General features: G+C 39.6%; 1 protein-coding gene and 1 pseudogene across 4 annotated transcripts in view; both read right to left on the bottom strand.

The window, feature by feature from the left end:
• Positions 1-506: 506 nt before the first annotated feature.
• Positions 507-1,903, bottom strand: LOC117885009 (annotated as a pseudogene).
• The window catches only part of HDAC4 (histone deacetylase 4), a 192,495-nt gene continuing 180,954 nt past the window's right edge, over positions 599-12,139 (bottom strand). For all 4 annotated transcript variants that reach the window (XM_034785241.1, XM_034785240.1, XM_034785242.1 and 1 more), the window contains exons 22-24: positions 10,188-10,272; positions 6,305-6,446; positions 599-5,656 (exon numbers count right to left, since the gene is read on the bottom strand). In XM_034785241.1, the coding sequence (XP_034641132.1) occupies positions 5,617-5,656; positions 6,305-6,446; positions 10,188-10,272 (267 nt within the window). In that variant the 3' untranslated portion in view covers positions 599-5,616. The remainder of the gene's footprint in view (positions 5,657-6,304; positions 6,447-10,187; positions 10,273-12,139) is intronic.

Genomic DNA, 12,139 nt, shown 5'->3' with positions numbered 1-12,139 from the left:
AGACAGACTTTCTAGCTGAAAATGTTTTGGGAGAAAATTAAGGCCCTGATCCTGCAAACACCCATACATATTTACTTCACGCACTGTGAACTCAATGGAGCTACTCATGTGTGGATAGTTAAGCATGTATATGAGTGTTTGCAGAATCAGGGCCTACATTTTGAGACTAACTCAGCAAGTGCTGTTCTGTGGCATCCACTGTTCTGAAGTCCTTCCTTACATATTATAAATGCTTAATTTATTGCCTCAGTGGTATATTCTCTTACTGATGCACATACAGATAGTTTCATTAACACCTTTTCGGGGAATATACCTCTTCAGATATACAGCAGACATAATTGTGGGTTTAACCTCAGAAAAATATTACATTCAGTTCACTAATAATAAGAAGTATGCTTAAATGTCTACACACTGAAATGATCAACCTATTACTGCTAGCAGAATATCAGAACTTCTTTTGTGAGACCAAGAAATATTTCGAAAACTTTTAACCAGGCGAACAGTTACTATGCCTCTGATGGTCGGGCAACAAGATTGATCCAAGCAATTAAACAGGAGACATCAGCTGTGAAGAAGATCACTAGCAGAAACAAAGATGGTACTATAATTAACTTTTTCTTTTTATTTACACCACAAGAATAACAAGTTGTCATAATGTGGTACAAAATACTGGACTCCTAATAAAGTTGAAATTGAAGTTGGTACTGTCAGAGAAAGACACCATTGGCCAGTAAAAAACAAAAACAAAAACAAAAAAACAAATAAAACAAAAACAAGAATGAGAAAAAAAAATTCCAACTCCACCAAGTAAAAGAAAGGATCATCAGAAAATTTTAGCACAAAGAATGCTACCATCACTTAAAGTAGGGTCCATACACTAAGAGTGAAATTGTGTCTAAATTACAGAGTAAACCGGTAGCTGCTACCAATGGTGACATCATACTGAGCATGTATAGGTATAAAGTAGAATATAATATAGTTACAACTTTGATACTACATATCTGTAATAAGCTCTTGGGTGAATAATGTTCAAACCCATCCCCCCCCTTTTTTATATATATATATATATATATATATATATATTATATATATATGTTTGTCATCCTCATAAATTGGAAAATAGCGCCTCCACTATGGAGCACAGAAAAGTGTTAATTTATTTTCTTTCAATAGGATACTTTTTCATCAATATCAAAGTACATGAAGCAGAGCTGAGAACAAGCCCAGCTTCGTCACAATGAAGAAACGTTTTTTATTCCTTTTGATGTAAAGTCTTATTTTAAACCACAGTGCTTGCACAGTACACGACTGTTTAAAGTGAAATCTAGTGAGACATTTCAAAGTCATTAAAAAAGTTAACACAGCTGTGCTGAAGACTTAACTCCTTAAATCCTTCTTTTCTCAGAATGAATGCCTAGATGTGTTGGGATGTGCCCAACTCCCCGCCCTCCCAGCGAAGAGAAAACAAAACAAAAATCAACAAAAAGAAAAAACCCAACCAAATTTTTGTTTTAAAATGACATAGGCAGTTTACTTTGCGTGTTCTGTGTAGTTTCCCTAAAACACTGTTTTCCACATAAATACAATAAACTCTATTATTGGTAAGTCACAAGTGCTAGATAAACTCTTTCTTCTTAAAATGAGAAATGTTTAAGTAGTCCTTTTTATTTATCTTTTTACAATAAAAAGCACAATTTCTTAAGTTCAGTAAGATGCAATTCCCCCTACCCCCACTCTCCTTCCTTTTTGTGTGTGTTTGACAGAAAATTGCCTCAACCTTTGTCTCTGCAAATCCCACAAGAGGGGAAATTTTTTTTTCAAAGCTGCCAAGTTTGGCGTGCAAAATCTGTATACAATATAAAGACATGCCAACCTTACAGACCATGCAACCTCAAGGTGTAGGAAACTTAAAAAAATATATTCATATATATTTATATATATATATTTATATATATCAATGCCCATAAAACACGTGGGCCCAAAAAGTTACAAAAAGGAAGAATGGAATGAATACATGACTGCGACTAAGAAAGGAATGTTTCGTATCGAAAGTAAAAAAACAAAATGATCAATTGTGTACTGCAAACTGGGACTTGCTTCTCTGTAAGACAATTTGAAGATGTTGCTTCGTTTCCAAACAGGCAAAAGAAAAAAAGTATTATTGTACTGGGCCACCCCAAAGACTTGGCTACAAAGTGATGCACAACTTCTGGTCTCTTGCTGGTGGAACTGAAGTGCATCATGCCTGGGTTCAGGAGGGGAAGTAGAAAGGAAAGGGAATGAGTGCTCATTGAATCTACCTGCAATGCACCTCTTTGGTGGCTACTCCAGAGAGTTTGCGAGGATTCCCCTCAGGACTGGATGCTCACTGACCCACATTTTCTTAGAAGGCTACTGAAATGAAGAGGCCAAAAGCTCAAGGCGTGAAAAAATGGTGGTCTCCAAAACGAGCACCTCCTTTCCCTTCTATCTGCACCAGTCAAGGTCAGACAGGCCACGGAGCACCCAGATGTGGCCTGTTGAGTGGGTTTAGGCAAGTAAGGTTGTAGCCAATCCAAGTGATCTAGACTTTGGAGTAGACTGACGACTTGTAAAGTCTTGGTAAGTCTTTCCATTGATGGCAATAACTTAGTGAAATGATTTAAAATAAATGAACAATGCATCTTGAAAGTGACAAGATGGAAGGGTACTGAATATTTCAGGCTATTGCCAATCATCTAATTTAAAAGAAATCAACTCAATCTGTCAGCAATTGTTCACAAGGAAAGAGGAACACAAATATTTTCCACAAGTGATACTAAAATTGTTAATTAAAAAAAAAACAGTTAGGAAGGTTTGGATACAAAAGGCATCATGTATATGTTGATATTGCCAACATTTATGAATGGGTAAATGATGTAAAATATGAAATCACAGGATTCCACAGCCAAATTATGTTTTAGATCACAGCAGCAAAGTGGTCATTTAAAAAACCAATGCATACACATTTTTTGCATTTTTATATTTGAACCTTACCGTTAGAATATGCTGAAGACAGTTCTAATAACCAAAACATTTCATAATTTTAAATGTACTTGGGTTAGCAAAAACTCAAATACAGTAGTGTCTGTTTATTCAATTGCATTATAAAACAAAGCAAAGAACCCTCTTGCACTTGCATGGTATGTTTCAAATTCTTTCCACAAGCCTAAACTTAGTATGTTCTGAATGGAATGAAAAACAGCTACTTCAAGAACTGGAAAATAAGTAATATAAAATGACCGTCAGTTATCATAATAATAATAAAAAAAATACCCTTGGTTGTTCAGATAAGAAATCTGTGCTATCCTACTCTGCTTTGAAAAGGTACACGTGTCAATTTGGTCTCCTTTAGTCACTAACTCCACAACTCAAGGATTATCTGCTTATACTGCGGGCCAGCTCCGAAAGGCAATAGGGAAAAATCAATGGAGCTGAAGATTAAAACTCTCTCACCCAACAATGACTTCATCTTAAAAATATATTTGAAAAAAAAAAAAAAAGTTCTTTGGAGGACTAAAATTACAATTCTAACAATGGTGGTTCAGAAAGATGCTTAGTGTGTGTGAGTGAATGCTAGTTGCCTCAATAGTGTCTGGCAAGCCTTCAACATGGTAGCTACTAATGCCATATATAATCCTCGCCACAATCCACATGGAGGATATGATACATCACCCATTGTAATACTACTATGCTTAAGGTAAAACTCTTATTTTCTTTACACAGCTTCTATCACAGAACTGAGGAAATATACAATCATTGGTATCATACAAAAGAGACCATTGGATTCCCCTCTTTTAGTTAAATGCACGCGTTCTGAAAATAAACTCTGACAACCTGCAACAGTTCCGTACACCTGTGGAAAGCTGCTCACTGTACAAAAGACTTAAAAACAAAACAAAACAAAAAAACGCCACAGAAAGTAATGTACACGGATGAGATTAGGGAAGAAAAATGTTGACATTGTTACCATTCAGAAAAACAACTGCCAAAGGTAAAATAAATGTAAGATTCACACAAACAAGGCTTCTTTAGGGTTTTTGTGAAATATCAATATAAAAATTAACAGCAAATTCATAATCTTTGCTTAAAAACTCATTTTTGTTAGAAAACCTTAAATTAAAATACAAATGTTTAGGGTAGTTGCCCAGTGGCTAATGTGTTGGTGTTCTGAAAACTTTCCAAACTGTAGTTTGAAAATGCTCAAGTTTCAAACTAGATCCCTCTCCAAAAGCACCAATTCCAATTAACAAATAAATCTTTCACTAGGGACCTTTCAATGGCTACTTTTATAGTCTGCATTTATTATATATATTTATTTTATATAAATGCATTATAAATATTTATCAATAATTCATAAGAATCAGATTTCTAAGCTTGGAATATATATATATATATATATATATATATATATATATACACACACACACACACACACCTAACAATTTAAGCAATATCTCATGCTAGTTGCTTTTAATGAAAAGCATTCCAATCTTAAAACTGCAGTTGTCTCTATTGCATGCTTCAACAACCAGATTGGTAAATTCAATTTCTACATAATGTCAGAGAGAGAAAATGTTTGAAAATTTGTTTTCAAAATTGGTTGAATTTCAAAGATCCAACAGTATTTGCCACTTCCTTGGCAACTACCTTAATTTTTTTCCCACAGCAATAAAACAAAACAAAAAATCCAAACTTTAGACCATTTTGGAGATGCTCTCTGCAGCTGATGCCTGCTTCCAGTAATCATGCCAGCACAAACCAGTCTTCCTTCCTGATGGCAGTTCTTGGCTTTCCCAGAGGAAATATGTTGACAAACTGCTGCTGTTCTTTTTCTTAAGGCATTGTTCCTCAAACTTCAGAAAATCCAGCTGCACCAAATCCATCAGCTCAATTAAAAAAAAAGGCACAAACTCATCTTCAGATGGCTTTGGAGTTACTAAAGCCGACTCCTTCTGAGCTCCATTTCCTCTTTTTTTTTGTATTTTATATATATATATATATAGATAGATAGATAAGTCCTCTTTCCCCCACCCTCCCCATTAAAAATACACCATCTCGCATTGTTCTGGTTTTGAAGAGAATGTCTGACTCACAGGTAGACGAGAGCCATTTAAAAAAAAAAAAATCCAAGAAACAAAACTACAAGATGGGTTGAGTGGTTCAAACGGAGATTGCTGAATTGTGGGTAATCAAACTTTAAGCACCAGTTTTAAATGAAGTTTGTTTGTTTTTGTGTTGTTGAATCTTTGATTTAATTATTTTTTTTAGAAAAAAAATTGACAACTTTGCCAAAGACTTTCATGGGCTTTGTTCCCCTTACGGCTTCCATTGAGGACCAGAAGAAGAATGCCCAGCATACGTGCTTGTCTTCAACACTGCTGCTCTTCACCAGCATTTTTCCTTTTCTGTATATGCTGTATACATGTGTATATATATATGGAGAGATTTTTCTGTTGCTGTGTTTTACACCTGGTTGTCCCTTCTGTATTCTGTAAGAAAACCATGACAGGACGCAGGAGTAACAAGAGAAAGCTTCTTGGCAGAGCTTCAAGACAAAGACGAACAAACAGGAGAACTCCAGCTCAAAGGTGAACGCTACATGGGAGGCTCCTCTTCCATGGGCTCATCATCTGGTCTGTAAACAATTTCATCCAAAGGAGGCAGAATGGGGGGAGGGAGAAAAAGAAAAAAGGGCAGGGGCATGATAAGGATGAGAAATTCACAGTGTGCTGTGTACAAAAGTGCTACACTTTCTCTAGTGCACTAATGTGTGTTTTCCCCAAAACTCTCACTCTCCAGTTTGCAAACCCTCCCCTACCAACCCATGTAAGTTTTACTCACCCAGGCTGTTAAGAATTAAACTGTCTTTTAAACTTTTTGGAGAGTCTGCTACAAGTGGAAAGAGCAGCATTTCTCCAGGTTTTCTGAAGTTCAAAATCATCGCACTGAAGAGCTGACTCCCCTCCAGTCTTGATGAATGCGTGTGCTCGGCTGCTTTGGACCAGAGGAGCCAGTGTGTATAGCATATTAAGACATGGTTGGCACTGTCACCATTCTCCTGGCTAGTCTGAGAGGGTGTAATAAAACAGAGGGGCAGGAGCCACTTACTGTTGAAATAATTACCCTGACGATACTGGGAACGTGTCCAGTTAAAAGGAAATGACAAAAAGATGAAGTCAGACTCTGCACTGCATCACCAGATGGTTACACACATTACTGTCCACACTACTAATGGCTTCCATCTCTGAGATCAGTTAGATTGATGGACGTGGAGGGAACTCACCTCTTGTCAGCTGGCTTCACACCCACTGACAGCGAGGCCATGGCTGTTACTGTTTCTGCTTCTTCAGTCTCACATTTCTGTGCCTCGATCAAGGAGTACCCCACCGTGGAGGAGTAACGCTGGAGTGAATGCCAATACTTGCCTAAGCGAGACATAGGATTAAAAACAGGCTGTTAGGCCAGCTGCTGTACCACAAAGTGATGATGTTATTAGTTATTATGAAAAGTGAGCAGGCTCAGGGCTTGGTGCTTTCAGTGTCACCATGATCTTGCATTCAGATAGAGCCTGACACTTGAAACATTATGGGCGAAATTTTCAAAGCACTCAGCATTGGCCTATCTGACTCTCATCGAGCCTTTACTAAAACTCCCACCGGTTTTTCAAAGCCAACACTGGGCACTTTTGAAAAGCTCTCTCTACACATATAGGAATCATCACCTACCAATTAAATGCAACCACATCTGAGCCTGTCTCATCCCTCCTCTCCAGACCCTATGGAGCGCTGGGGTTTGTGTGGGGAGACATATCCACCCTTCCTCCTAAAGCCCTATGCAGCTTACAAGGAAAAGTAAATACAGCCTGAATCTGTATTAATTTATCACAAGCTCCCCCACTCTTAGGGTTGCAGCAGGGAGCTGCAGCCTGGTGGTGAGGTTCTTGAGGAGGTAGCACTGGAGCAGTCTTGGCCAGGTTTTCCTGGACATTGCCTCTTTTTTGAGCCTCCGTCCTCTGTCCGGGCAGATTTTTCAAGCAACAGGCAATGTCCAGGGGGTTTTCTGAGCAGACACTGCAGTTTAGAAAGAGCTTCAATTGGTTCGCTTCCCGATCAGTCCCTCCCCTGCATCGACAGCTGATTGGTCCATTCCCCTGTAGCCACAGTTGCCAGATCCCGCCCACCCAGGCCCCCAGCTCACAGACCTGGGGTGAGGTTCCCGCAGGGAGGCACTGACTGACAGTTGTCACTGCATCCTGGGCTTGCGCCAGCTGGTAGACAGGGAGCGACACTGCCCCTCCCCCCCACCTCCAGTGAGTACCCCTGCTGCAGGCACTCCCTCCAGCTCCCCCAATGTACCCCCCACTCTCTTTTTGAGAACCTGAAATATAGTAACCCTAGTCTTGGCTGATGTGGGAGGATGCAGAGACCCCAGCAAGCCATCCAGACTCTGTGCTCCTTCCCCTAGCTGTGGGCTGGGAGCAACCGGAACAGAGCTCCCCTTCCACGGCTCCCCTCACACATGGAACATCTCTTGGCCTTTGCCTGCTCCATTTAGCAGAGTTGATCATGCTGAGTTTGGGCCTGGGGGGGGGGGGGAGAGGAGTGGGGAAAAGGGACACAGAAGGAAGAGCTTAGTGTGGTTCAGTTCAGAGGATTATCCATGAAAAAGTACCTTCCCCACAGACTGGGGATGGGATGAAGTGGAGGATACTACCCTCTGCTGCCCCGAAGTTCGGCTTCCAAATCCAAGTTAGCAACAGATAAAGGCAGGAGTGCTGCACCACTGCTCTGTCTGCATGGCCAGAAAAACCTTTGTCAAGGTGGCAAAGCATCCAGAGACCCATGGATAAGTCTGAGCTGCCTCTAGTATTTGCCAGCAGAGAGGTGCAGCCCAAATGTCTCAGACAGAGGGAGAGATTATGGTTCAAAAAACGGAATAGATCATCAGCTTTTTTAGTGTATTTCTTCATTTGCTTTTATGGCTCACAACACAGTGAGGGGAAAAATACCATAGTAATTTTGCAGCCCTGGCTACATGAAGACTGGAATACAGACATGGTTTTAAAATCATCACCGTGACCAATTTAGTATCAAGAGCTGCGGAAAGGAATCTGGTACATGAGTGCTCAGTCTGAAGATCTGGTTATCTGATAAATATGCTGGCCAACCTGAGGTAATGATGGCCTCCTGAAGTGAGAAGCTGAGTAGTTCTCCATATGGAAAAGCCAGTTTACTTCTACATTGTAACTATGATGATTCACAATGATAAACAGTCTGGCTAATTCTACAGCAACAGTACAGTTATTAGCTGATATCTGGCTTTAGTGCCATGCTGCTTTGTTAACATATGTTATCACAGTGGTGCTGTCATAATAAAGATCTGCTTTTAAGTAAGTGTTTACTGTAGCTATGTAAACCAGCATATAATTAGCCCAAACAGTTTGTTTGCTAAGACATTTTAAGTATTTAGAGGCAACAATTTTTCACTGTGTCCACAGCACAATGGAACGTCCTTTTAACGGAGCAGTTTCTTGGAAATCAGGGGTAAAATCTTGGTGCTATTGAAATCAGTGGGAATTTTGCCATTGGCTTGGGAGTGGGGGAGGGTCAGGATTTCACCCCAGTTTGTCTCCTTCAGACAATAAGGTGCATTTAAAATGAAAGTGGAATGAGGAGGCTGACAGGTCAACACAGTCCGAAGTCAGAATTACTGTCTGCCAAGAACCCTGGATTCTATGGCCATTCAGTGCTGGAAGAAACATGTGAAAACAAACTTCTGCCCAGCATTGCTGAAGACTTTGTTGAATATGCTTCGCCAGCATCCTTCCAATCAAACTTTGGATCCAAAACCAGAGCTGAATCACTGGTTATGAATGAAACTGCTCTTCTGCTTTGAACGGCTAAAGACAGGTGGAAGATATTAAATGGAGAGTTCACCTGCTTTTGCTGCTTATTCCTCACCTGAAGCCCCATGGCGGTTTGGAAACCTTATAATTCTTGGTTGTGAAAAAGTTTATAACATCACCAACACCTGAGCTAGGTTTAGGTGAGGAAGCAGCAGCAGGGACAGTTGGACACTTAAAAATCCTCAGAAATTTAGAGCTACGGAAGAAAATACAGAAAAACGAAGGACTGTTTTGTGGTTAAGGCACTGAACTGGAGAAATGGGTTCAAGTGCTGACTCTGCCACAGACTGCCTGTGGGACCTTGGGCAAGACACTTTGGCAAATTTCAAAAACACTCAAATGATTTAGGAGCCATTTTCAAAAGTGACTTAGGTACTTAGGAGTGAAAATCCAATTAACTTCCAATGTGACTTAAAGTTCCTAAGTAACTTATTCACTTTTGAAAATTTTGCCCTTAATTTCTCGGGTCCTTGGTTCCCTGCCTGTAAAATGGGGACAACACTTTCCTTCTCCAATTTGTCTTATCTATTTAGATTATAACCTAACCTAGGGACAGGTTCTCCAGTGTGTATGTGTTTGGCATGTTGGGGCCCCAATCTAGCTTGGGGTCTCTTGGTGCTACAAATAAACAACATTAGCAGAAGAGTTCAAAGTGCTCCATGCTGACACAGCAGCATTTTATTTTTAAAAGCATAGGCAAGCCTACGATTCCAGCACTTCTACCCAATGCTGGGTTTAACTTCTATTAATGTTCATTCTTAATTAGAAGCTGTAACAATTCCCAATTCAACTTCTTTAATAGCCATGAGAGGCTGCACGTAAGCACTACCCATACATCCCACCACACACAGCACAAGGAGGAAACTTGACCTTTAACCTGTGTTTAGTTCCTTTAACAAATGACCCCAACCTCAATTTCTTCAGCAACAGTAGGACAATTTGCTGCCTTTTTTTTTTTTTTTTTTTCTCCATAGAGCACTAGTGTGAGCCCACATCTATCAACTTGTACTGGGAGGCTTGCTGCTGTGAGCTGTGTAGACATACTCTTACACAATTAGGCTTCTGCATCTTGCATGTTCAGCTCGTGGTTGCACAGGGTGTGTTTACTGTACACTGATCATCAGCAAACCAGCTGAAGTAAATCTAGCAGACCTCAGGAGAATTTATTTACTATAATTGATAAGATGATGAAGGTGTCAAAATAGTGTTGCCTGAGACAGCTCAGAGGAGAATTATCTGAGCCAAGCTTATAGATACTTACTGTGTATCTCAATTACTTTTTCCATGGAATGCACTGCATTGGCATTTGCTCTCTGCTGCAAGACTTTTTCTGGAAGAGGATCAAGCTGAAAAAAATGGAATAGAAATAGCAGAGAATTTTAAATTCATATTACTGTATATACTCTGTATCCAAGTGTTCTTCAAGACACTGTATATACTGTAATCTGTACTGAGTGCCCAGTCCCCTCCTTTGATTCCCATTATCTGATCCTACGTAAAATTCTGGATATGAAAACTTTCTAAACGGTCTTCTCATTATTGTATACTTCAGTTTTGCATGCGCATGCACATACACTCACAGAGCCTTACAGATGTACATTTAATGAATGGAAATTGAATAGAAAACTTAGGGAATTAAATTGTTCACTGCCATGAACATGTAGTAGTACTTTAGAAAAGTTTAGGCTCTGGATAAGAGTTTTCAAAGGCATGAGCCGTCTATCAGCTCCCACAGAAAACTATATGCACAGAATATTAAAAAAAAGTTATGAGCGCCAATCCAGTTTAAATTTGAGTGACTCCTACCTTCCAGCTCACATGACCTCTTATAACACATTTCCTTCTATTTCTTCCAGGATACCTCCCCACTACTCCCCCATTGCCATGAGCCATTGCGTGGCCCAAGGATGCTGCCAGCCACAGAATGTGAATATTTACATGCCTCCTAAGGTCCACAGGGCAAGAGCTCCACTACTGTCCAGCTCCGAAACAGTGCAGGACAGGAGCTCTGTTTTTAAGGATCTTCGAACATGTGTAACTGGAAAGGATGCCTGAGCTTTGACAGTCATAAGTACTCTTAGAATAGCTACTCTGCTTTAGTGAGCTAGGCAGAGCCCTATTCCACAGTCTTCCCCACCTTTCATTTGTCAAACAAACATATTTCATTTGTCAGTCACCGGAGCGCAGAGAGAAATATTAATGCGGGAGAATGCTAATAACTTTGCTGGTTTTTTTTTTTTTAAAGCCTTTATATAAGATACTATGAAGATCTATTTCTACGTAAAGTTTGAAGTGTAAAAACAAACCCATATACAGGTTAAAGGGGCCTGGAAAAAAAGTTAGATACCAGCCGAAAGAGTAACTTTTAAACTCCTTTGAACTCCTAATCCAATGAATGTATTTACTTGTAACCTTCCCAAAAATAAAATTTGTGCCCTCCAAGTAAATGTCATAATTTTGGTTATGACAAACATGACTTTTCGTCCATTACAAAGGAATTGAAACCCTGCTTTAACTCTAAACTCCACAAAACCTTAAGTACAAAGCCACCAGTAGCGCCTCCATAATAAGGAGTTCTTTGTAGCTCTTACTATCTGCTGGGTCAATCTTACCAGGGCAGATAAAGATTAACATATGGATTTAATGCCTATGTGCTAAAGTTATTGTGTGTAGAGAATTGTGTTATGAATCTTATTCTCTGTGATGTTGGTTTCTTTCCTGTCCTCCTTAAATAGTGAGAAACAATGAGAATAAAGTGACAGAATTGAAATTGCAAGTTGAAAGGTGATACAGAGCTTTTAAAAAGTTCCTACATTTGAATTTATACTATGTGCACATAAGAATGTCTTTTGGGGCTCAAGAGCATTTGCATTCTAAATGCAGACAGGACATGAACTGCTTGTCTCTGTTATCCAAACTCACACCTCTCAACCCTGGTGATAAAAAAAATGTTCGTTAATAAGTACCTGAGGCAAAGGAACATCTTTGTTTCCCTAAAAAGAGATGTGTGAATGTTTAGCAACTAGAGTAACTCAAAGAAGCTTTTCTGCCGAGGATATAGTTATACTGGCAAAACCATCTGGGGTGGATGCAACTGTATCAGCGTAAATATGCTGATGACAGGTCCCCCAAACAGCATAAGCTATATTTTTGGCTAGGTCTATACTATGAGTGCTTTTTGATATAGCTACACCCGTATACTATACTGGCAAA

The sequence above is a fragment of the Trachemys scripta genome, chromosome 11 (genome assembly GCF_013100865.1).
Source record: "Trachemys scripta elegans isolate TJP31775 chromosome 11, CAS_Tse_1.0, whole genome shotgun sequence".
NCBI lineage: Eukaryota > Metazoa > Chordata > Testudines > Emydidae > Trachemys > Trachemys scripta.
The sequence above is the reverse complement of the archived record's forward strand: the minus strand, read 5'-3'. Positions and strand labels throughout refer to the sequence as shown.